Source organism: Mangifera indica, chromosome 6 (genome assembly GCF_011075055.1).
Source record: "Mangifera indica cultivar Alphonso chromosome 6, CATAS_Mindica_2.1, whole genome shotgun sequence".
Classification (NCBI taxonomy): domain Eukaryota; kingdom Viridiplantae; phylum Streptophyta; class Magnoliopsida; order Sapindales; family Anacardiaceae; genus Mangifera; species Mangifera indica.
In genome coordinates, this window is record NC_058142.1 from 4,122,799 (window position 1) to 4,150,153 (window position 27,355).

The following is a 27,355-nucleotide window of genomic DNA, read 5'->3' on the forward strand; positions in this document are numbered from 1 at the left end:
ATAATTCCTTGCAAGTCAATTTATTTCCTGCAAGATTCTTCTACAATAAAAATTATTCTCTCATGCTTTTACAAATTTTTCCTTCCAAGATTCTACAATTCATTTTTGCTTTGATTCTTCAGATATATATATATATATATATATTCTTTGCATATTCAATACCAAGTATACATAAATATAAATTTTATTTTAAATATTGATACTAAATATTTATATATTTTCTCTCTCTACAGTGTATTAAAAGTAAGTAATACTGAAAACTTAGTTTTGGTTTCTCAAGGTTGAAGATAAGGGCAATTTAGACATCTTATCTTATAAAATGGTAAAAATGTTTAAAGTGTAAAAAATGTGGTATAAATGTATATGTAAGCTCAAATAAGGGTAAAAATTTCAATTTTCCTTAGTTGATTATATCATTGATTCATAGTTCAATTGATACAACTTATTCAGTCAAGTAATTCTATCATATACTGATTAGGGGTGTTCAAAACCGGTTAACCGAACCGCTTTGCCCATTTTTTAAACCGAACCGAATTTTTGGTTTGAAAAAAATCATGAACCGAAATCGAACCGATTTAAAAATTAACCGATTTTGAATCGAACCGAAAATATCAATTAACCAAACCGAATTTTGAACCGAATTTTAAAAAATCATCATATTTTATTATTTTTTTCTAATTTTTTGAAAATTTATTCAATATTCTATTAATATTTTATTAAATTTTTATTCGATTTTTTAAAAACCGGTTCGGTTCGGTTAACCGGTTTTGAAAATTTGGCAAACCGGTAACCGAACCAAAAATTCGGTTTTTATATATTTTTGAACCGGTATCCGAACCGATTTTTCAAATAACCTATTTTTCGATTAGGGTTTCGGTTTAAAAATCGGTTCGATTCGGTTATCGGATATTTTTGAACACCCCTAATACTGATTGAATATTTACCATTTGACCTCGGACTAGATATTGTGAAAAATTTATTTTCATACTTATCTATCAAAATTAAAAATTATTTTTACCACACAAAGAATATTTTAGTTTCTTTTACACTTTTAATAATATATACAAATTATATTTTCATTTTAACTACTTCGTATCTTTTCCTCTTTTCTTTATTTATTTCATTAATTATTCTCTTTTCTCTCTTTTTATCATCTTAAAACACCGAAAGGGAGCGTGAGAAGTCAACAATGAAATAAAAGAGGAGTGAAGGCAGGGCAATTGACAAAATCTAATAGGGAGAAGTCATTAGAGCAAGAGAAGAAATCGGCGGAAGAAAGTCAACAATGACAAATATGGGCAAGAAATCAAGGGAGGAAAGTTGCATGCCGCCAGGAAACGTAAGGAAGAAGTCGAGAAGCGAGCAATGGTGGTGGCACGGTGGCGTGGTGGTTGCGAAAGTGTGATGAGGATGTGGTGGTGATAGTAGTTTGGTGTTGGGTAGTCTAGTGATATTATTCTAATTTAATCATCCGGGACTTTGTTTATTAGAGATGAAAATTTTAATATAGTTTTTGCGGGTAAATTGTTATTTAATTTTAATAAAAATAATAAAATAATATTTTTATTTTTTTTCTTTAAATCTATCAAAACCCTAAAGGATTTAATTAATAAAATTAAATAATAGATAGATAAATTATATTGTCTAAACTTTAAAATTGGGAAAGTGTCTTAAGATAAACATCGGATGAGAAACACGATCTAATCAGTATTATATTTGATAATTATTTATTACAAAATAATTTCAAAATGAAAAAGAAAAAAAATATAATATAATATAAATTTACTAAACAATGGTGTGATTTAAATAACAAGTTATATTCTAGATGTATTTGAACGAAGATTATTCACTTTTAACATTTTTATTCTTTACGTTTATAGTTCAAGAGTGGGAATGAATTGAGAAAAGTAGAAGAAGACAAGTGAAGTGTGATGAGCAAATGAGTAGTAAATCCAATAGCGAGTAGAGTGGAAAACAGCTAAGAAAGACCACTAATTTTTAAAGTGCCAAAAAGATGCATATTACGTGCACCAATTAAGAATTAGGGATGCATATAACAAGGGTTAGAGCTTTGCTTTTAAGTATATAAATTGATTGAATCCGCAGGCTCGTATATTTTTAATTAACTTGTTTCATACAAGATGACATAACAGTTTATATAGGTTGGATTTAAACTGAATCTATTCGAGTTTGAATTCGAATTTGACTCAAACAAACTAATCTTATATAAATTTGTTCGAGCTCGAGCTACTCACTAAATTTATTAATTAAAAATTTAGATATAAAATAACATCGTTTCGATCAATATGTAATAACGAAATAGTTAAAAATTTGAGTTCAAAATGAGCTGAGTTAAATTCAAACTAAGTTCAAGGCTAGCTTCTATGAGTTTGAACTTGACCTCTACTACATATAAATCGAGCTGAGCTCGAGCTCAATTCGTCTCGAATCTAACCCTAAATATATAATAAAATAATGTAATTATTTGCCTATCCTTATCTTGATTTACATGAATAAATTAATAACAAAGATTTTTAGTCTGATGTTATTGTATTCATATTGTGGGAAATACAGCTTACTTATGGCTGCTATTTGAAAAAGTTGCTTACTTATGGCTGCTATTTGGAAGAAAAATGAAACTTTTGGGGGAAATGTTAAGTTTTTAAACTTAAGATTGGGAGAAATTATTAATTTTTAAAAATTAGATGAAAAAAGAGATAAATTTTTAATTTTTTTAATATTATATTTTTAGAATTAACGAATTTTTTTAATAATAATAATTAATAGATAAGTTTTTAAAATTTAATACACGTGAGTTTGATAATAAACTAAGACTAAATCTAGATGGGAATAAGTTTTTCGGCCTATATGAAATAAACCCAACACATCGTCAATTATCATTCTTCACAAAAATGGCCTTTAAAGCGGTGTCATCTCTCCCCGAGATAATGGCAATGCAGCGCAAAACTCCACAGCTTTGACAATATGGGCCAGACTTTCGTAATGAAAAGCCCAACAAAATCTGCGTAACGTTAGGCTGGCACGAATCAGAGTTTCTCCATTTCTTTCCCTCCCTCATTTCACAAAAATTTCTCTCACTCTGGTTTGGTGGGGGATTCTAAGCTGTCACGAATGGCCGTGATTTTCTGGAGACATCCTCCCAATCAAACTATTTACATTAAAAATCTCAATGAAAAGATTAAAAAAGAAGTAATTGTTCCACCCGTCCGCTTCTTCTTCCTTTTTTCTTTTTCTTTTTTTTTTTAAGAAAACCAGAGCTACAAGAGACTATACATTCTTGAACCTCGTATTTTGAATCTCTTAATCATCTTAAAAACTCAAGACTTAACTTATCCGAGTGGGTGTAATATTTTTTGCTTTTAGGGTTTTAGTTTTTTTTTTCTTCTTATTATTTTTGTAAATGCATTGTTTGACAAGTTCTGTTTGTGTGGTTTTCCCAGTTTTATTGTGCTGTAAAGAATAGAATTTTAGTGGTGAATCGTTGGTGAAGCGGAAGAATTTGAAAAAAAAAAGGAAGATTTATGTGGGTATAAATTTATGGTTTAAGTTTGGTTTTCAAGGTATTGAGATATTCTTGTTTTGTGATTTGATAGATTTGAAGAGGTTCATATATTGTTTATTTTCTCAGTATGGAAGGATTTTGGATGTTGTTGCTTTGAAGACACCTAAACTTCGAGGACAAGCGTGGGTTGTGTTTAGTGAAGTAACAGCGGCAAGTAATGCAGCGCGGCAAATGCAAAATTTCCCCTTTTATGATAAGCCTATGGTGAGTTTTAGTGATTCCATTTGGTTATGCACTTTGTATTTACTGTGGTGTTCATGTATGGTTTGTCAATTTGCTTGTTAGACTCTTTAACATATTGATAATAGGTCCAACCTGGTCTTCTGTCTCAGTCATGTAAATTGAATGAGTAGATGTTTCATTATTTGTTAAGACTGAGAGAGGATGCTGGTAACTGAGTTACATAGTCTTATTTTTATCTCTTCAGTTGCCATTCCTAATCATTGTACTTACTCCTGTTTAAATTAGATTGGGTTCTCAAGGAGCTTTCATACTTCCATTGTGCAAACATTTATGCGCTGAATACCTTGGTTAGAAATTTGGAGATATAACTGCAGGAAATCAATTTAATTCTGTTGGGTGATTATGTGTATGTGAATAAAAGTCATGTTGATATGTTTGGCCACTAATTTGAAATTATCTTTTGCTTTAGGATTGTGTATTTACATAAAAATAATGGAAGTAGCCATTTGGTATCTTGTGATTCTTCTTCACATAGATCTTGCTACAAACAATGATTTTTGAGTGATTCAGTATACTAATACATTTGATTACTTGATTTATGGTAATGGCTAACATTGGTGCAAAACCTTCTTTCAACTCCTGCAAGTACTACTAGTGGGAGCTGACATTGTGGAAGTATAAGGAAGAAAGCTTGAACATAGCAGCGCCCTCAGTTATGTTCAGAGGACTGATCTTCACAAAATAAGTTACCTTCTGTAATTCTCAGTGGTATACCAAACCTCTCTGAATTAGGTACTTGAGCTATCATATGAGTGGATGGAATTCCTTATATGATTGGAAACTTGCAATCTTGAAAGTACTCACTCATGTCTTTCTGAACATTTTTTATGCATTTGCACCTATCTGATAACAACTTGAATCATCTGTAGGTCAGCTTCAGACACTATTAGCAATGCATCCATCTGTAAGGGCATCTTTGCAGTAATAGTGGTGTGATTTGTGCTGAATTTCATATGCAAAAGCTTTCTAGACTTGATATTTGAATTTGACGTTGTACTTGAAATGTGGTGCAGAGAATACAATGTGCAAAAACAAAGTCAGACTGTGTCACTAAGGCAGACGGAAGCTTTGTTCCAAGAGAGAAAAAGAAGCAAGAAGAAAAGGGTATGTATAACTTGATCTTCTATTTTTATACGGCGCTGATATTTTCACTGACATTTAAAATGTTATTATTAAATGTTCAGTAATACTTCTCTCTGTTCTTGCGATACTGAGTAAATTTGTGTGGTGGTTTAACTTGTTTAAGGTTTAGTGTTCAAGATTACATGATATATGGATGAATTGACTTGAAATTATATTATGGTTGTAAGAACAAGGATATATATTTGGATGTTCCTTTTGAGATTTCTGATATTTAGTCAAATTACAATGCTTGGTTGGCCATATTGCCTAATTGATGGTATGCCAATATGCAACAAAAGAGGCTTTAATGGGCTTTCTTTTGTTTGGACATCATATCTTATAAGGCAATTCCTTTACTGTTTTTCATCCAGAAAAAATTTATCATGACTAATGGACCTTTACATGCTCCAAATATGTGTTTGAACTGCATAATTCACTAGAAAAAAAAAAATTATATTTTTGTAACAAACCTCAAACAAAGTAGTGGTGTACTGATATCTTTCTTCTGGGAAAACACATCTTTGTTAATTTTGATATCTTGAAGTAAAAGGATAAACATCTGTTAATTTCTTTTCTATAGTTTTAATGGCTTTTACATGTGCAATTTTCTTGAATCAACTTGCATCTGCAGCTGAACGAAAGAGACATGCAGAAGCACAGCAATCTGGTATGGTTAATGGTGCAGGCACTGAAAGTAATGGTGGCCCAGTTGTAAGTATTTTTTTTTTATTTGCTTAATGCAATTGTTCATGTCTATGTGCATTTGGGTCTGAGATGGGTGTTGGGATACTGTAGCTACTAGAACTTGTATTGATGATTAAAGCATTGCCCCACTTGAGTTTCATTTGCTTGAGCCTGGAATGAGTTCTATTTAAGATGGTTATAAGTTCATTTTTGGATGTACCAATTAGCTCTAGATGTCGTGCTGGAATGATCATAGATTTCACTTGCAACTTCATCCTTGTAATACATCGACCATGATTGTAACATTCGTTCTTTGAAAGGTGATTCTCTGCATACTTGAGTACACTCCTTCAAAGAGTTTGCTTACGATAGATATTGTGTACTTCTTGCAGGCTTCTTTCAGAAATGCAGGTTCACAAGAAGCTGTTGCTCCAAATAGTATACTCTTCATACAAAATTTGCCTCGCGAAATCACTGGCTTCATGCTTGAAATGCTCTTCCAGCAGTACCCAGGATTCAGAGAAGTCCGAATGATTGAAGCAAAGCCAGGTATTGCTTTTGTAGAGTTTGAAGACGATGTTCAGGCCCTACAGGGTTTTGAAATTACCCCTCAGAATCCCATGGCTATCACTTTTGTCAAGAAATGATGATCAATTTCGTTGCTTTTGTTTCCTCCTTTGGTTTTGGCAAAGCTGTGTAATTGTATTAGAGTTTTTAAACATCGTAGTTATGTAGATGTTGGTTCTCCAATACATCTGATTTTTTTATTTTACATGGAGGTAACAAACCAGCTGCTGCATTGACAACTTTTAGAATATTATTGAGTAGGGCTGGATTCGAGCTCAAGTTCTGCTTGAACGAGCTCATCTTAAGTAAGGTTGAGTCTAAAAGTTCAATAATTTCAAACTCAAGTTTTAAGGGTATTCAACTCGTCAAGTCTATGAGTCTAAAAAATTTGATACAAAATGACGTTGTTTCTATTAATATATATTAAAATAATATCATTTTAGTAATGAGTTTAAACTTAAATCAAATTTGAGTTTGACAATTTTGAAACAAGTTGAATTCAAGTTTAGGTGAATTCAAATTTGGTTTTGTTTGAATCTAACAGTATATTATTCATTTTAGAAGTTGTAAAGGTACAGTTTGCAATTATATAGTTGTATGAAATTGAAATCATTCCAGTCAATTTGATAGACTTAATAAATGGCTGGAGAGATTTTTATCTTTATTCCTTTTGCATCAAATCATTCAATATAAAATATTCTTCTATCATTATTATTTTTTAAATTATGTTTAAATTCTAAGTCAACCAAGTCCTTAAGGGCACCATGGTTTCTAGATAATAAAGATTATCTTGATTATTTTTTTTATTATTTATGTTAATTTGTTTGGTTTGTCAATGATAAAAGTATAATAATTTTTTATTATTATGGTGATATAACAGATAATGTAATTAATAATTAAATTATCAATTTTATTTTAGGTATTAAAAAATTATTAAGATAATCTTTAATTTTATTATAATTATATTTTTATTTATTAATTTTTTAAAACAAAAATAATTTTATTTTTAATTAATATGAAAAATAATATAAAAAATATTTTAGAATAATATATTCAATCAAAATTCATCTAATAAACTCATTTCATGAACCCGATTTCCTTCTTATCCAAGAAAAAAGACCAACCAAAATTCCTGAAACCCATACTCACTCTTGTAACCCCTTTGACATTCTCACAGAAGGGATCTTTTCTACCATTCTTGACCATCTTCACGCTCACCCTTTTGCCAAAAAGTCACAGATGATGAAGCTTTTACCTTAGTCTTAACCATTCCTCTGCAGTATCTAGATATTCCCTGAATGATTTTGCCTATACTTCTGCAGGTTTGAAGTCCATCTCAAGTTGTTCAGAACTTCTGAACTAAAGGAATCCTCCTAATGTTGCCACTACAATGGACTACGGTCTATACATAACCCTTATATTATCTGATGCTTAACCACGTCAAAAAATAGGACTTTATAAATGTTGGGCTATTTTCTTCTTACTTAAATCAGAGGTAAAATGAACTAGACCTTCAGTTTTCAATTGAGTTTACTGTTTTTTTAATCTGTTGAAACTTGAAAGTTATTGATTGTTTTGGAAAAGTGGGTAGTTGCATTTTTTAAGTAGATTAGTTAACTAAATGGGAGACACAGGGGCCTGCCTTTTGAGACCAATCTGGCACAATTTTAGTTCAGATCGGCTGCTTCAATGTGAAAGCCCTGTTCAGCAATTTGTCATGTCTTATTATAGAATAAAATATAAATGCGAAGCAAACAGTGAAATCAAAAGAATATTATTATTTTCCTTTATTTTATGTGTAAAGACGAGTTTGACCTTTTCTTATTATTATTATTTTTTTTACGATAAAATTATGTATACTCATTTTACATACACAAATATATACACATTTATATGTGTCATCATGTGATTGAATAATTTTGAATTAAAAATAAAACAATAATCAATTATATAATGACACATATGAGTGTATATATATTTATGTACCTAAAATAGATACACATAGTATTACTCTTTTTTTTAATAGGTTGGATTTCATTTCACACGTTTCCATCCCAATCAACGCGTTTACCCATTCAACTCGCCAAATCCAACTGGTCTAGTCTAGGATTCTTGCTGTTAGCCACGTGACTTTTTATCCACTTAATTTTTTTTAATAATATCTTTGCAACATCATCAAAAATACTAAAAAAGACAAAAAAAAAAAAAACAAAGACCTCTTATCAAATTAAGATAATAAAATCTGTATACTACTAAAATATAAATGAATCCATGTCTTATAAAATATAAAATATCTATACAGAGGTAAGAGAAATCTAAGTAAAAAATCTTGAAAACTCATTAAATATCTTAAACACACAAAACTCTCTTGCAGTTATTATATAAACTTTATCAAAATATTCTTTCATAAATAAATAACATAATTCTGGACACATATAGGCTTTCGAGCAATAGGTTGAATCATATTAAAATTTTTTTTGATCTTTATTATTCATTCATACAAAATCTTGTATAATATTTTACAGATAATCTTTATATATAGTAGATAATGAGATTATTTTATAATTCTAATATTTATTATCATAATCTTTTTTATGTAAGGTTTTATATTGTATACTTTCAGTTGATGACAAAATAATTATATCAACAGTTTGGTGTTAAAGGATGACCATCACTGTAAGTATTTATTCATTGTTAATCTATAGCGTATCATTCCTTTAATAGGTTGTAAGAGATGACACAAAATAGCCCTAAGTGACTAGACCTTTGAAGTTTGTAATGCACTGGCTAAGATCTCATATGGTTATACACATGATCCTAAACAAATAAACAATATTGCCTCAACAACTATGCAGTAAGCAAAATACCCAACACAAATAAAAACTATTAGGTGCTGGATTTTTTGTTCCAGTTCTTACTCAAAACCAACTTTCTCTCAAGTCAATTTTGGTTTAAAATTTTATGAAACTGATTAGCTTTAATTTCACTCAACAACCTTCTTCGTATAACTCCTTCTAAGGAAGGCAGGATAGTAATCAAAGAACCAGAGTCAAATGATGTAGAAGATATTAAAGATTAGATGTTTAGCCCAATCCTCAACCCTAGTTGCGATCAATCTATCCGTCAAATTGTCATCATGCCTTGCAACCTCTAAGAGTGAGGCTCCCAGTTGATTCATCATGCATCTAGCATGTTGACTCATTCTCTCTCAGTCTTAAGTTGTCTACCCAAGTCAAGCAACTAAAGACATGATCGATCTAAGTCATCTATTTTCTTCAATAGATGCTCCCTCTAAGTTGTTGGCTTAACACTTAACGCCTCAGCCTCAGCATGATTCATGACCTCTTGTTTTTATTTCAAGGCTATGAGCTTTCTTTTCAAAGTTGTCACCTCATCTTTAAGCGAATAGTTCTTTCGCTCATGTGCATCATTTCTCACGAGAGCAAGATAAACCTTATTGTAGATGAAAGGCGACATGCTCAAGATATTGAAACAAGACAATAAGTTGTTCTTAAATAAATGCTTAGAAAAAAGATCAAATGGAAACAAAGCACATGTGCGAAATACATTACCATGATATTATCCTGCACAAGCCTCTTAAGCTTTGCAAGCGTAACCAACACCTGAAACTTATACTCAGCCATATTTTGAGACGTATTCCCTCACCATTAAACTCACAGAGGCCAATTCAAGAGGCATCTTAGCATTATTCCCACTATTTTAATGCCAAGAAGAATAAGAACGTGGACTCATCTAGGGCGTAAGTAGCTTCTATAAGATTACCTTTGAATATAATATCTATTTGTAATATTCTTTTTTTGTCCTATAAATGTAAATAACCTATACAAAAATAAATGACATCTAATTGAAACCCTGAAAACACATTAGATATTTGAGATACACAATATTTTCTTGTAATTATCACACAAACTCTAGCATAATATTCTTCTAGATACATATAGATAATATTTTTTTTTTTTTGTAATTACAATATAAACTTTAACTAAATATTTTTCTTGAACTAAACAATATAACTATAACTATAAATATAAATTCATAAACAAAAGATAAAAATTTCTCATATATTTTTTATTCGTTCATAGATAATCTCATATAATATGTTAATGAACATTATAAACGACTAAATTAGTATTTTATAATAATAAATTAATGATTTAATTTTAATATATCATTAATAAAAATTTAAACTTATATTTTTATATATACGAAATCTTTTTTTTTTTCACTTAAAATACTATTAAAGATTACACTTAACCCTTTGTTAGAGACAAAAATGGTTCCATTTGTTTTGCCTTTTGAAATCATAGGGGATTTTTGACCGTTGTTAGAAGAAATTATAATTATATAAGATATATTATTTACGCACGTGTGAGTAAATAAATATAAAATAATAACACTTTACGCGTAGAAAGTAAGAAGGAGCAAAAGGCACAGCTATTTGATTATGGAGACAGGTGGCTTCACAGCTTTATAACAATTTAGAACCTTCTACCGTTTATACTTCTCATTTTCGATATATTTTGGAATTTTTGAAAATTTTAAATTGGTCAAAATCATGGGCCCCCATCTTTATGGCAAAACTTAAATTTCCAAAAGGGTGGCGTGGGCAGTAAGAAGATGCAGCCCTGATTACACGTTTGCACTTGGTAGCCTCATCATCTTCTGGATGCTTTACCACTTTCATTCTTGGTTTTTCAAAACAAATTGAATTAACCAATTCAATTGATTAAACCGTAATTTATTTATAATTTAGTCTAATTTTTAAATTTAATTTGATTTATATATAAATATTAATTTATTTAATTGATTATCAATTCAATTTTAAAAATACTATTTTTAACTCATATTTTTTTAATTCAATTTACACCGCATCATATTATTTTTTTGTCTCATCATTATGATTTATTTTGTTACCCAAAAAAATATATAAATTTTAAAAATAGAAAATAAATTCATAAAAGACATTTTAAAGTATAGTATAAAATTAAATTAATGTCGGAAAATAAAAATTAATAGCCGCCCAAAATCTAAGTGCAGCAAAGTGTACATGGGGTTGGACAAAAAGTATGCGCAAAAACCTCAGGGGTGAGAGTGAAAATGTCCCGTAATAGTCTTATAGAAAGTATTACGTGTGCCAATAAAAAGATATCTGCGTTTGAGATTGAGACTTAGATGTCAGCCGCCACCCGTTCAAACCCGCAAGCTTTGACCAAAAATTAGCCATTGCCCCTCAATTTTCAACGGTCAAACCATTCAGTTTGCTTCCTCGAACCCTCCTGTGTCCAATTTTTAATAATTTCCTTCTGCTTTACGTGACCATCTTCTCCTTTTCTTCTTCATATCACAACTCAAACTCAAACTCGACGCAACCCTCTTCTCTCTTTGCAAAGAAGCCTCTCCATTCATGGCGTCGTCTTCGGGTAGCTTGGATACGATTGCCAATTCTTCCAACTTCACTTTCTCCACTCATCCTTTCATGTCCACCACTTCTTTTACTGATCTTCTCGCCTCCCCCAATCCTCCTGATCATGAGAATGATTATGAACTCATTAACGGTCGTGGCTTAGCCGATAGAAATAGCTCTGGTGTCCCTAAATTCAAGTCTATTCAGCCTCCTTCTCTGCCCATCTCTCCCCCTTCCATTTTCTCTCCCTCTTCTTTCTTCGCCATCCCTCCTGGCCTCAGCCCTGCCGAGCTCTTGGACTCCCCCGTCTTGTTAAACACATCTAACGTAAGTTAAAAATTTCTGTTGTGTTTGCTTTTTGAGTTTATATGATTATAAGAAATAAGCTTTGTTCTTGGGGATGACTTGGTTGACTTGATAAATATGGATGGTTTAATGTAAGATTCTGTTTTTCTGTGTTGTTTTGCTGGTGAATTATTGATTTTTTTTTTTTTTGGTTTTCGTTTTGGTATGTTTGATTGAAGTTTGCGATGATTTGTTAACTTCGTTGGCATGTTTTGGTTTATGTGTACAGACTTTGCCATCTCCAACAACTGGAACATTCCCTTCTCAAGCCTTCAATTGGAAGACCAATTCTGGAAACAATCAGCAAAATGTCAAAAAAGAAGACAAAAGCTTCTCTGATTTCTCTTTCCAGACCGAAACAAAACCTAATTCAACCATGTTTCAATCTTCTACAATCACTGTTACAACTGTATGTAAACATTAGCTCAATTTCCTCTGTTTTTTATTCCTTTATTTGCTTATATTTTGGTCTAAAATTTGTTCATTTTCATAGGCACCAACACAACAACAACAACAATGGAGCTACCAAGAATCAACAAAGCAGAGGTTTTCCCCTGAGATTGCAACTCTTCAAACCAACAGCAATCAAAGCAATAATGGGTTCCAATCAGAATATGGAAACTACCAACAGCAGAGCCAGGGTCAGTCCATTAGAGAGAGCAGAAAATCTGATGATGGATATAATTGGAGAAAATATGGGCAAAAACAAGTGAAAGGAAGTGAAAATCCAAGAAGTTACTACAAGTGTACTTATCCCAGTTGTCCAACAAAGAAGAAAGTTGAGAGATCTTTAGATGGACAAATAACTGAGATTGTTTACAAGGGCAGTCACAATCATCCAAAGCCTCAATCGACACGGCGATCATCTTCTTCATCGGTTAGTTCTAATGCAGTTCCGCTTTCCGGTGAAGTCCCGGATCAGTCATTTGCCACATACGGCAGTGGACAAATGGATTCTGTGGCAACCCCGGAGAATTCTTCCATATCGGTCGGGGATGATGATTTCGACCGGGTATCACAGAAGAGTAAATCCGGAGGAGATGAGTTTGAAGAAGATGAACCTGAGGCCAAAAGATGGTAAATTTAGACATGATTAATTATTTGGTGCACTTGTTTGAGTTAGTATTATTTGAGATGACAATTGATCTTGATTTCAGGAAAACTGAGGTCGAAAATGAAGGCATTTCAGCTCCTGGAAGTAGAACAGTGAGAGAGCCTAGAGTTGTGGTTCAAACAACAAGTGACATTGATATTCTAGATGATGGATACAGATGGAGGAAATATGGACAAAAAGTTGTCAAAGGAAATCCAAATCCAAGGTAAATTTCACTTACATTTTATATCATAATGTTTTTCATTGCTTTATGAATCCCAGAAAGTAGATTATATTTAAATTATCCTTTAAAGGGATTGCTTTAATCTTAACACTTACTTATTATTCTATTTTGCAACATATATTATCCCCACTTTTAGGATTCCCTTTCTATACCAAATATAATTACGAAGTTAGCTTTTTTCTTTATCCATTTATAATAATATTGTTGGATTTTGCTCTCAGGAGCTACTACAAGTGTACACATCCAGGATGTCCAGTGAGAAAGCACGTTGAGAGAGCATCTCATGATCTGAGAGCAGTGATCACAACCTATGAGGGGAAACACAACCACGACGTTCCCGCAGCTCGTGGCAGCGGCAGTCGGGCATTGCCAGAAAACAATAACAACAACAATAACACCAATGCTGCCATGCCGATAAGGGTTCCAACTGTGAACCATCACACTAATAACTCCATCAACAACCCTCTACGCAATTTGAGGCAACCATCATCGGAAGGCCAACCACCCTTCACCCTGGAAATGTTGCAAACCCCCGGGAGTTTCGGATTTTCAGGGTTCGGAAATTTCATGAATGAGGCACAAGCTACCGACAATTTGATGTCAAGAGCCAAGGATGAGCCAAGGGATGACATGTTCTACGAGTCATTGCTATACCAAAATTTGTGATTAATTAGAATCAGAAGAATAAGAAGTTCAGGCTCATTTGTTGATTTATTTCTATATTCAGTTCGTTTGTTGTCGTATATTTCTACTTAATTTAGATACGTATATGCGCCAGTGTAGGGGGCATAGAAGTCTCTAACACTTAATTTTTTCATTGTTTTGTGGTCTCTCCTTGCCATAACTGGAGAAGCCTCAATTCACTGTTTTTGTATGAATATGTTGGTGAATTATTTTTCTCAAAATATTTTCTTGAAAAGGAAACGGAGATCTCTTTTTCCAATTGAATGTTCTATCAAAATAGTCAAATTATGAATTATATTATATAATATATATTAAAAAATTTTATTTTTTGTATTATATATTAAATATTATATCCTATAATATAATTTTTAAAAAATAAAAGAATAATAAAAATAATTAAAAAGTATATATTATTTTAAAAATATTAAAAATATTAAAAAATAAATTGATTTATATTGATGATATATAACATATTATATGATACATTTATTATATTATATTAATTTGATATATTTATAATATATATTATTTTTTATTTATTTCATATTAATAATTATAAACGGGTTGTATTTTAAATATAAAATATAATATTAATTTAATATAATAATTATATAAGTGTAAAATTGTTATTTTATTTTAATATTATTTATCTGAAGCTATAAATATTACGTCATAAGTGGTGGGGCTATGTGGTTATGAGTTGAATGTTTGGGAGGTTTGACTAGTCAAAATTGGTAGCTGAAGATAACTTGGTTAACAAGTTCGTCAAAGTCAACTTGCATTTTCTAAGTGAAAAATTCCATGTGGTGGGCCGTCGTTTTTATTATGGTGAAATTATAATATCATCCTTTGTTCACATTATTATGCCGTTGATGGCTGTTAGACCATGAGTGTCAGTTTTGTACATTTAATATTACAGGGACAAGACTTATTTATTCTGGGGAAAATATCATCGATTTCCCCTCATAGTTTTATGATTACAATCAACTCCCTATGCTATTAGATATATCAGAAACACCCTTTTCATTGTATTAAGAATAAAGTAGGCCATTTTTAATTTCAGTCTAAAAATGATTAATGAAGTATTTTGTTTCCTTTTAAAGGAGGAGGAAAAGAAAATAGGACTCGTGCCTCAAAATTGAAATTATAAGGAGTGTTGGAAATAAACCAAAATATTGAAAATAAAAGTGATATTTTCTATTAATTCTGTTAAGGAAGAGAAAGATGTGAAGGGACGTTTCCGTGATAAACACGGTGCAAGACTGCATTTTATAAAGTGATGGCGATGGGTCCCACTGGGACCACCTAACTTTTTTATTTTTCTATCTATGAATAATATTTTTAGATTTTTTTTACGGCAACGCAAATATGATTAGATGATGCACAGCTCTGTTCAATACCGTTTGATTAATTCAATTAGATTTTCGGTGATTTTTAATTTGAGAAACCACCAAAAAAAGAGGTAATGTGAAGGTTGACCAATGATCTTTTTAGAATTATTGTCAGATTTGGAAAAAAATAAATCTTAAGAGAAATTTTTTTAAAATTTTAAATAAAAAATTATTAATTTTTTAAATTAATAAAAAAGATAAAATTTTAATTTTTTTTGTTATATAATTATTTTATCTCTATCTTGATAGAAAATTTTAATATAATAATATATATTTAGATTTTTAAAATTTTATAGATAAGAATTTAAAAATATATCAAACCTAGGGTGGGAGTAAGTTTTTGCACCCCCCCTTTTCTTTTTCTCTTTAAATTTATTTTCGTAAAAACAACAATATAATAAATAAAACTTAACAATTAAAATAGTTTAAATGAAAGATGCACTTAAAAATTAAAAAAAAAGTAGAATTTTATACCAATAGACATTATTATGATTGAATAAATTCCAAATAAATATGATACAAAATAGAAAAATTAGAAGAACGACAAAAATATATATTTAGAAAGACAAGAATCATTTTTGTTTTATATAAAGATAGATAAAGAGACACTGAGAGAGAGAGATTGATCAGAAAGGAAAAAAAATGTGACCAGAGATAGCAAACTTTATTGTTTTTTATGACAAAAAATACTTATAAGAAAATTGTTTTTTTTTTAACTTTAAATAAAGAAAAATTATTATATTTTTAAACTAAAATGAGAGGATATAATAAATTTTTAATTTTTTAAATATTTTAATTTAAATAATATTTTTATTTTTAATTTTAATAATAAATTTTAACAAAATAATAAATATTTAAGTTTTAAAAATTAATAAATTTGAATTTGAGAATTCAATGTATCGAGGGTGGGAGCAAGTCTTTTGGCCCCTTGTATCATCTATAATCCATCAACCGATGCGCAGGCAAGAGGGGAAAGAATAAATGAATAGGTCACGAATATATATACTAGTTTTACTTTAAAAAAAAAAAGAAAAAGAACTTGAATCTTGAAAAGATTGAACCCTTTCTTTGGTCAATTACATAAAAAATTCGTATTCCTTAAAGTGATAAACAATATTTTTGGAAAAACTTTTTCTAAATTATTTTGTATAAATGATTTTATATACCCACTTTATAAAGGTAACATTTCATAGCTTCCAATAATAAGGATTCGATTTAGATTACAAACTCTCGTATTAGTAAAGTGTTTGAATGAAAAGATAGTTTCAATGATAAAATAAATGAATTTTAAATATAAAAGTAAAAGTTTGAATTCTTTTTAATTGTATTTCAAAATAAAACTCTTGATTTACTTAATATAATATTTATAGGATAATTATTGATATTTCCATTTAAATAAAAATTCCCACAGAAGAAGAGTACTGACCCAAGAGACTTGTAGTTTAGCCAATAAAAGAAATACTAGAAAGGGGATGTCTTTTTATTTGGATTTCGTTAGATGCAAAACAATACACAACATGCTTGAAGCTCCACTGAAACCGAGATTTAATTTTCACTAAGTGAAGTAGTTATGATGTTTGGTTGATGAGAAAATAATGTTGGAAAATTAGAGAGGGAATAGCACATTTATAACTTGTAATTGATATAAATGGATTGATTGGTGATAATAATTGAATTAGAAGGGCCATCCTTCTTTTATTATGTTTGGTGATTAAAGGGGGAAAACAAAGGGTCCTGAATAGTTCTGTCAATTTATGCTTACTTTCAAATTATTTAATGCACGTACGTATGCAAGGGAGACATATATTTTTAGACTAAAAGACTTATTCCTACACAAACTTTAATAAACTGAAAATTTTCATCCATTAATTTAGAAAAAGCCAAATATTCACCCAAAAATAATAATCTCCAAGGAATATGTGGCCTTTGACTCAGTTGACGTTTCAATGCTTAAATTTATTTATTGACGACTCTTGTATTCAAGCATAGCATTAGGTTGATAAAAATTTCAGTTACCCCATTCAAGTACATACACATTAAATAGCTTTGACATGTGCGTTTTCCTCTGAGGACCATAATATTAGAGTTGAATTTCCATTGACTCATTGGCTAATGATAATTATAAATTTAATGTTAATCAATGGGTGAGATTGAGGAATACTATGCTTAGTAAAATAGAGAAAATTTTAAAAATTTTAAATAAAAAATTTAGATTTGATTTGCTCTCATGTTTGTAAAAAGAAAAGTGAGATTAAGACTAATATATAATTATTAAATATTTGTTAAAAAAATTATAAAAATATGTTTAATTAAAAAGTTAAACGGGCCAAAATTTTTAACAGATTGACCACTTAACTTGTTATAAATTTTTTTTTTTTTTTTGGTTAATATGGGGAATTCTTTTGATTAAGGTTGAAGGTTTGTCGTCACTTAAACTTATAATTATAGACTAAACAAATTAATAGATAAACTTTACAACTATAGACTAGATAACAAATCATGAGGTAGACTATATAAACTATAGATTAGACAAATAAAAAAATAAATTTTATTACAATATATTACGTTAGAGTCATCAAACCCTAAACATTTATGAATGATTATTGACCCGTCATTATTGAGGTCAATCCTAGGATTACAAAAATCCACTTCCTAGAAAGGGTTAATGCCGTTTTATCCGGTCGGTCCGGTGTTGTGAATCTTATTTCAAAGGCTAGAATAACAGTGTGTATTTAGAATACTAATTGTTGGACCCAAAAACAAAGGACCAGGGCCTAGGCCCAAATTATGAAGAAACAATATAAGTCTAAAAGTAAAACGCTCTGGACAATTACGATAAAAAGCCCAACATCCTAGATGTTAGAACGGGGAAGTGAAAACAAAATTGGTGTGGGATTAAACGCGGAAGCAGACAAATGTGCCTCTTTTTTCTCTCCTTTTTCATGGGCTTATGTCATATTTTTTTAATCTTGATTTGGGCATCTAATTATTTTAGTCTAATATTCACGATTCCTACAACAATTTCCCTAAATTATTTATTCTAATTCCCTCAATTCTCTTTGCTTTTTGATTTTGTTTTATTTAAATTTTCTTTCACACTTTAACATATTCGCCGGGGGCCAATTACACTAGATTAGAGCTAAGAAACTAAGATTATTAATTATTAACCTTTGTTTAAATTTTGCCATGATTAATTCTGAACTCAAACTTCACTAGCTATATAATTCGAACAAACAATCTTCAATTGATGGCTCACTAGAAACGTGATTTACACACTATATTATTGTGTAGAGCAATACTATGTGAAATTACTTTTGAATACGTAATTGAATACATAGATGATACATTATCTTGTCATTGGGTGATACTTTATCTTTAATTTAAAATTACCCAATGATATAATGACACATCATCTATATACCTGATTATGTGCTAAAAAATATGTACTTAAAAGTATACACATATAATTTTTTTGTTATTGTGTATCAATCCTATCGAAGAATTTTGTTAAATGCCCAAGTAGGATTTAGTTTGTGCATAAGATGTAAATAAGAATGGGGATAAAAATGAAATGTTAGGGTTATGCCCTAAAAGTATAGTGACTTTATAAAATAATGTAACAGATGTTTTATAAATAAAAGTGTTTTATTTATGAAATAATATCCTTCATAAAATGTATTAAGATCTTTTTACATCAATGATCAAGGATTAGGAGCTACTGTAAATTGATAATTTTCACATGTATATGAATTAGTTATAGATGGGAGACATAAGATTTAACCGTAACTCAAGATTTTATCTCGTTTGTTAGTATGACAATATCTTGTCTAATTAAGATTATAGTTATGTGGATTTAAGAATACTATTCCATACACGATAAATGATAAGTTTTGACTGAATGTTTAATTATGAGTTCATTAAACATAATCATTTATTGATGTAAAACTGAATGCAAGAAAAATGATGTATAATCGTGAGGCTATATTGGTAAATTGATCCAATTTTGATTATTGGTAATTTATAGGACACATATGTAGTTGTCAATGAATGGATGACTTTATTCAAATATGAGTATAAAGATTGTGAACACAACGGGGTTGGACTACGTAGAATTTGAAAGAACATACATGATGAAGTGGTAGTGAAGGAAAGAAAGAGAAATTCCAAGCCCAGAGAAAGTGAGGTTGAGAAGCATCTCTCCAAACGCACAAGGGTTAATAAGCATTTCTGCGTTGATGCAATTACAAAACTAACCTCCTTGAGCTAACTGAAGATTACCAAGCTGACTTGGCTTCAATAAGCTAACATGGCTTCAGTGAGCTGCTGCTAATATGATAAACAAAGAGAAAGGAAGAATAGATTCAGTAATCACTTGGTTCTTCACGATAACCGCCTTAATAAGTGCTCGCTTTCATCTACTGTGTCAAACACATTCAGGGTGACAATTAAATCCTCTTATAATACAATATTAACTCATGATTAAAGTAATTAAATGCCACAAACTTAGCCATAACCATAATGAACAATACGGTCCGCACAAAAAGTCAAGACCAATAAGGATTATTTAATCTTTAAACTAGTCTCTAAATCTTGGGATTACTACTTAAACATGCATCAGAGGCCATGCATGTGCTTTTACGTTAGTAGATAGATCACATTTAGTGGTTAATTAATTATAAAAAAAATTTATGATAAGATCAATGTGGACTCAAAAAATCTCAACGAAACAATTATTTTTAACACATGAACTCACTGTTTATATGAATAATATGTCTTCAGAAGATAAAAGAATTACCGTGGAAAAAAAGACTTGAATAATATTGAAAACTCACCCATTAGAAACCCACAGCGATCCAATCTAGAGAGATTCAGCGAAATTCTTCTCCGTGAATTGGCGACTGAACCCGTGAACTCAGCATCAAAATGTTATTTTTGTCCTAACTAACCTCGCACAAGGCTCGATATCACTTCATTGGGATCTTCCGTCGGTACTTTAATCAAACGACCATGCAATGTGATACATAATTTCAACTCTATGAATAAGTCTTGTCTAATCTAGTATGATCGGTTTGGTTAATATAAATAAATTAATCCTCATAATATGGTTTACATGATTAAGTATGTGAAATTCCCAAATGGAGAGTTTAGCTTCCAGGCTTAATATCGTCATATCAAGATCAATTTCTAATTTATTTGATATAGAGATTATAAGATAAGTCATTAAATCAAAAATTCTACCTGCCTTTTCGAAAAATTGTGTGATTGATATCTTTTTTTTTTTATATATAGAATAAATTAAACCCTTTTAGCAAAAAATTTGGCCTCGTACAAGGCAAATGGTGAACATATTAATCCAAGAAATAATAATTTTTGTTAGGAAAAAGAGATGCAAAATTAACTTGAAATATGGGAATGTATAATTTATTGGACAAGAACAAAGTAAGGCATATGGTCCAAATGAACGTAGACATAATTTATTGGACAAAACGAAGTAAGGCATTGGATAAAGACAATGTAGATGAAGACACTCCAATGAAGATGATTTTGTCTTTGTCGGAAGCAAGGGTTTGATCGATAGAGAGAGATAAGTCAGGAGGGAGAGTGAATACAATCAGAGACAACGAGTTTTTCTATCTTTAGTGATGGTTTTAAAACCCTAGGGGGAATGTTCATTTTTTAAATTTCAAATGGGGGAAAATTATAAGATTTTTAAATTTGAAAAGGAAAATATGATAAAATTTTAATTTTAAAATTTTTTTTAATAAATAACAGTTTTATCCCTAATCCTAATTAAACTTTTTAATAAAAATGTATTCATGGATGAATGTTTAAGTTTTTAAAAGTTAAAGAGTGAAACTTTAAGATTTTACTATACTTGGGTGAGAACAAGTCGTTTGGCCTAAGAACAATAAATAAATTGATGCTCACAGTATAGTTTGAATGACTAAGTACATGGAATTCTCAAGTGGAGGGCTTCGATTCGAGACTTGATAGTGTTATATTAAGATTAACGCCTCGACTTAACTGATGCAGTTATTATACAATACGTCACTAGATAAAAAATTTTACTTGGTTTTGTAAAAAATGTATGATTTGTATCCCATATTTTTTTATATAGAATAAATGAAACCCTTTAAGCAAACAATTTGGCATCGTACAGAGTGAATGGCGAACACATTGATCCAAGAGATAAACATTTGTGTTGGAAAAAAGAGATGCAAAATTAACTTGAAACATGGGAATGTATAATTTATGGGACAAAAACGAAGTAAGGCATATGGTCCAAATGAACATAGACATAATATATTAAAGTGTAGAGCTTGAGAAAGGGATGTGAAATTATTATCTATTAAACTTTTTTTATATAGAGGAGAGGGAATCCATGTGAAGATTGAGTTATTCGATATGTGTTTAAGGGAATATGATATGCCAGCTTGGTTTGTGTTTATTTTTATGTTACCGTGTAGATTTCTCTGCGAGTGAATTTTTGGAGTTATTCTATTTAATATGGAATATCGATAATAATTTAAGAGTTTGGAGCTTTTGGCCTTCATCCGACACCTACCTAGCATGCATTTTATTGTCCTCAATCAAACAACTGCTCTCTCTCCCCTTCAAATCTATCTACTGGTTAAGGAATGATAAAAATAAATTGCATATAACCGGTATTCAAATCATCTATTCACGATCTTTTCAACATGCTTTTTGGTCTCTTACCATTATGAATAATGATCATTTTCTAGCAAATCAAAAGCATACTATCATCCATTTTCATTAACAAAATTTGCTCAGATTCATCATACTAGGGTTTTAGTATTCAATTAGATAATTATACATGTAACTATTCTTCTTATTATATAAAATTAAGATTTGTACAAAAATTTAGGGATGACGCTTTTTACATAAATATTGTTATACTATCAAGTTATAATTAATATAATAGTGAACATAGACTTTCAACGTATACCTCTTGTTCCATTTATTCATCACAATTTTATTGTTGTAAGTTACTTTCACTAATTGCACTCACAATTTTGGTATATTTCTTGCTGGTAAAAAATTCTACAATAACACTTATCATAAGAAAAACATTCAATAGGCTTAGAAAAATATATTAAAATCTAGAATATCAAAGGTACAATACCACCCGCACTTGTTGGCCCCTGTCTGATGATAAGACAAACCAGAGAAAAAAAAAATGATTGTAATTATACTAGCATTGTTTAAGGAATGACATTAGTCATAGAACAAAATTTTCCAAAGTTTTGAAAGATTTTAAGACAAGAACAGTTGTTCAAACAAATTATTCCTTCTTGTTCTCACAATTTCAAAGAAAGACTAGAACGCCTGCTCAAGTCATAGAAAGTTGTTCGTTATAAATTGAAGTTAAGAACAAGTTTGTTCTATTTTGAAAGGGTGAATAGTTCCAAAAGGTCTCAAGTCATTTCAATGAAGAATTTTTTGTGCCTGTTTGAAGACCTAGAAATTACAACGCTTATTCCATGAAAGATGGCAAAAAGAAATTTTCCATTGGAGAGTTGATTGAGGATCTAATTTTCAGAAAAGGTAAAATCTTAAATTTAGAAATGCTCTTTCCTTTGTGTAAAACATTCGTTCCATAAGAGTATGTGCTCTATTTAGAGCTCTTTTTCAGAATCAATAGCTCTATTTTCAAACCAACGGGTAAGTGGACTTCCAGAACAAAAAATTAGTATAAAAGAAAACCTTCGGAGTTATTCAGTGGTTGGAATTCCATAAAAGAGATGATTAAGAGAAATAAGACAAAAGAAAACATACTAAAAAGCTTTTATTCATCGGTAACATTTACTCTTTTGGTGCTTATATCAAATCTTTAGAAAGTTTATGTAATCACTTATATGTCAGCGTAACTAGAGGCACATTTGTTTATAAAAAAAAAAAATTCATACTCAAATCTTATCGGGAGTAATCCTGTATTTACTACTGTATTGGATGAAATCTTAGATAAATTAGTTTGTGGGGAAAAATCATAGTAAGGCATTTCTCATAAGAGATCATCTTTATAAATTTCTTGCTTTTTTTTGTTCTAGTTAAAACCTTGCAATAAGCGATCATAATTTGTCAAATAAGAGAAGAGTTTGCTATACATTAAATGCAAACACAATACATCTTATCAAGTTGTATTGATGAAAAATATGCATTGTCTCATTAAAAATGATGCTCAATCCTACCATGCACATTTCCAAAATATTTTAAGACTAGTTTAACTTAATCATTAACCTTAATTTAGAAATAGTGAATTGGTTTTGTTATTTATTTTTAAACTAACCATACCCGATATTCCTTCATTTTGTTGGCTACCGAAATGACTCGTTTTTTTGAACATCTTTTGACCTTTAAAATTGAAACTAATTAAACATTATCTTCTTACTATGCTAATCATGACATTAAACATACATTAATCATAAATGGTTTCAATAATTTAAATATAACAGCATATATTGGCCTACCCACGCTCAAGTTCTTTGTACTAGATTCATGTATTAACAACTGGTCGTCAATCTGAGAGGCATGACACCTTGTCAACCCACGTTAAGATAATCATAATTAATTACACAACATGAGCTGCCCTTGAAACCCTGTATAAAAAATTTGAAATATTAGTTGGGCAATTAAAAGTCAGCTCAACTGTAATTACAAATTCTAATTGGCATAATTAATGTCAAAGCTCATGGTAATCATTGAGAAGATCTAACTTTAAACTCCTTAGTTGTAATTAACCAGTAAAACGCTTTAAACTAAATTTAAGGATCTATGAGAAGTTCAATCTTAGTTTTTGCTTTATTCCTAAATCAAGTAACAATTAATGGCAAATTTTTATTTTTAAATCATCAAAAATTTGTATGTCAAAAGCCAAAATAAAATGTCTCCGCACAGATAAACAAATGCATCTACAATCATACAAACTTAAAGATAAATCATTTTAGACAGCAAATCAGAAAGTTTATATGGGAGAATTTTTTTTTTCTTACTTACAGATTGAGGGTGTAAATACAATTACATTACTGGGAATTTTAACATTTCTCTTGTTTTCATAAACTTTTGTTGAACCAAATAGATCATTGATCACCTCAATAGTGGTTGAAATTCCAAATCTGCCATAAATTATAAGCAGACCCGAAAAAACTAAAAGAAGTGAAGCAAAAAATATCCACAAAACAATAACCCCACATACATTGATAAAAAAAAATGGCCATTGAATCATTATCCCTGGAGATGTCAGATTCCGGTACCGGAGAATTGTTAGTCTTCTGAAATGCTTTCCAGACGAGGCTGCCATACGGTGATACGCCCACGACTGCGGCGATCTCGACGTGATGACTTCTTTTCGGATGTAACATCGGTTAGGTGACGATCACAGGGTGAAGTTTGATCGTCGGTGTAGCTTTTTTTGGTCTTCTTTGAGGGCTTTCTATTATTGGTGTTGCTTTTTTTCTTTTTTTCTGGCAAAGAAGAGGATGGAATCAAGAAGTAAATGCTGCCTCGTTTGAGCTCAGAGTCCGGCGAAACGATTACGATTCTTCGGACGACGCCTTCGGAAGAAGGTTTGCTCAAGACATGATTAGGGTTTGCTTTAAGAATCTCACCGGCTGTGATTGGAGCCGTCATTTCTTCTACGAATCCGTTCAAATGGACTATTCGGATCAAGTCCAGAGCTCCAAAGGGAAGAACACAAGCTAAACAGCACCTTAAACTATTTCCCATCGATATCTCCCTCTGTCTCTTGAATCTTGAATACTCTGCAAATTTTGATGGACTCTTTGATTTGTGCTTCTCTTGCCTTTTCTCTTTTTGAAGGTGACCAAGAATAGACGATTTCTTATATAGGAGCAACCGTACTCATCAGAGGAACAAGGAAAATTTTATTATTATTTTTTCTCCAAGTTAAATTACCGATGTGTCTAGTAAATGCACTGTATTTTTATTAGATTTATTTATATTTTATGAAATAAAATAATATTTAATTATATAATTATATATTATTTAAATATTATATTTAAACCTAAATATAATACATTTTTATTGGATTTATTCATTATTTTTATGTGATAAAATAATATTTAATTATATAATTATATGTCATTTAAATATTATACCAAAGGCTCGTGGTGCATTAAGTTTTTTCTCCCCGTTATGAGCTTTCTTGTATGTGTAATTAACTTAGGCCGCCTTGTGAGGGACTAACGTAATAATCTTAAGAAAAGTGATTTAGGGTTTTTTAATTAACTTGTTATTATTAGAAAGGTTGGAGAAATTAATATCCCACTTACTACTCTTTGGGGATACGTGCTATAGTCATATCACAAACTTCAATAGAATTTTGCTTTAATTTCATTTTTTTTTTACATCCATAGTTAGAGATGCACAATCATGCACAATTTAATTAGCATTAAACTAAGTTACTTAGATGAGAAAACACATATATAAAAACAAATCACAGTCACAGATTTTTATATGAACTTAAGACGTGGATTCTTGTCATCATATGAATCCAAGCGAGCCTGCAAATGTTAATGTATTATTTTAGCTATTAAGTAACAATTAATTAACATTAAAACTGACATTCTAACTCAAACTTGCGTCTTTATTAGATCGAGACATGAACCACGTACAGACAATTACTATGTTCGAATTCATTAGATTCCACATTATAAATACTCATAAAAATAATACAAATTTTTTACCAAACATAATATGTGGACATAGGCTATCTTACCTACTAAATGGATTAAAGTAAAGTTAGATTCAAATTAAATTTATTTAAGCTTAAATTAGATTTAAACGAACTTAAAATGAGTTCAGTTCAAGTAAGTTTGAATTCGAGTCTAAAAGTTTAATATTTTCAAATTTGAGTTTTAGAGTATTCAACTTGTAAGTTTAAAATTTTAATACAAAATGATATTATTTTGATTAATATATATTAAAATGACATTGTTTTAATAATAAGTTAAACTAAAAACTCGATTTGAGTTCGAGTTAAAATCAAACTTGAGCTTTGTTTTATATAAATCGAGTCAAACTCAAGCTTAAACTTAAATAAGTTCATGTTAAATTTAATTCGAATTTAACCCTAAATTAAAGTGGGATTATCCAAATTATTTCTTATTTTAAAAAATTGTTATAGCTTAAACCTTTATACATATTCCTAAAAATCTAACTTCCAAAAATGAGTTATTTAATATAATTTCCTTTAAAGTATTTCATAAATTTTCTCTAAATTAGTCACTAAAATTTATTTTTAAGAAAGCATCTGGAATTCATCAGAATTTTGCATGTTCAGCATCTGATTGTAACCCAATTACAAAGGTACTTTGAAGTTAGGTTAAGTGTTAATTGAATTAAGATAAAGTTAGAATTAAGAAAAGCAAAACTTAATTAATTAATTAATTAATTAATTAATTAATTAATGTTGTTGTGTGAGTTGAAGTTGGTCCCACAACGTGCCCAATTACGAGTTATCGCGATTTTAGGCACGGGATGAGAAGGAGCAAACTCGAAGCCCCAAATTAAAAAATTGGGTTAGACTGAAAAATATTATAATTGAGTAATTAGGTACGGAATTGAAATTATAGAGTACAAATTTAAAAATAAAGAAGTAAAGAAATTGAAGGGGACAACTTATAGTTTCATTTGCTGTCATCTTGCGTTTTGGGTCACAGCCAGATGGCATTGGACAAGTCTGGACAATAACACATGGGCCCTTCACATTTATCACAGACTGAACTCCCTTGGTTCCTCAGCTGTATTGGCTTCTTCTCACTGGTAAAAACTTTCTTATACTCTGGCGTCGGTCAATATTATCAGACCATGATTATAGCGGTGTGAATATATACAAATTGAGTTTGAATACCTTTTATGTTGAATTTGATATAGATAAAACTTAATTTAGTTTTGAATTTGATGCAAGTTTATTGAATCAAAATTAAGTATAATT

General features: G+C 30.1%; 3 protein-coding genes across 10 annotated transcripts; 2 read left to right on the forward strand and 1 right to left on the reverse strand.

Moving 5' to 3' along the window:
• The first annotated feature begins 2,925 nt into the window (after positions 1–2,925).
• Positions 2,926–6,422, forward strand: LOC123218528 (U2 small nuclear ribonucleoprotein B'' 2-like). Of its 8 annotated transcripts, none has more exons than XR_006502708.1 (8): positions 2,926–3,358; positions 3,462–3,544; positions 3,650–3,787; positions 4,413–4,558; positions 4,696–4,756; positions 4,840–4,930; positions 5,580–5,659; positions 6,025–6,179. XR_006502708.1 is itself a non-coding variant. In XM_044640002.1 (8 exons), the coding sequence occupies exons 5-8, from the start codon at positions 4,719–4,721 to the stop codon at positions 6,277–6,279; spliced, it is 438 nt and encodes a 145-aa protein (XP_044495937.1). In that variant the 5' UTR covers positions 2,953–3,358; positions 3,462–3,544; positions 3,650–3,787; positions 4,413–4,558; positions 4,696–4,718; the 3' UTR covers positions 6,280–6,422. The 8 variants fall into 8 exon arrangements, 7 of the variants coding, with proteins under 7 accessions (XP_044495935.1, XP_044495933.1, XP_044495934.1 ...); XM_044640002.1 differs by having other exon boundaries at positions 2,953–3,358; positions 4,696–4,730; positions 6,025–6,422; XM_044640003.1 differs by having other exon boundaries at positions 2,953–3,358; positions 4,422–4,558; positions 4,696–4,730; positions 6,025–6,422.
• A 5,113-nt stretch (positions 6,423–11,535) lies between these two features.
• On the forward strand, positions 11,536–14,230 carry LOC123219341 (probable WRKY transcription factor 25). The gene is made up of 5 exons (XM_044641239.1): positions 11,536–11,951; positions 12,199–12,378; positions 12,463–13,046; positions 13,127–13,288; positions 13,528–14,230. The coding sequence occupies exons 1-5, from the start codon at positions 11,625–11,627 to the stop codon at positions 13,970–13,972; spliced, it is 1,698 nt and encodes a 565-aa protein (XP_044497174.1). The 5' UTR covers positions 11,536–11,624; the 3' UTR covers positions 13,973–14,230.
• A 9,572-nt stretch (positions 14,231–23,802) lies between these two features.
• LOC123219564 lies at positions 23,803–25,208 on the reverse strand. The gene is made up of 2 exons (XM_044641571.1): positions 24,596–25,208; positions 23,803–23,999 (listed from the first exon to the last, which is right to left on the reverse strand). The coding sequence occupies exon 1, from the start codon at positions 25,123–25,125 to the stop codon at positions 24,664–24,666; it is 462 nt and encodes a 153-aa protein (XP_044497506.1). The 5' UTR covers positions 25,126–25,208; the 3' UTR covers positions 23,803–23,999; positions 24,596–24,663.
• Positions 25,209–27,355: the final 2,147 nt, after the last annotated feature.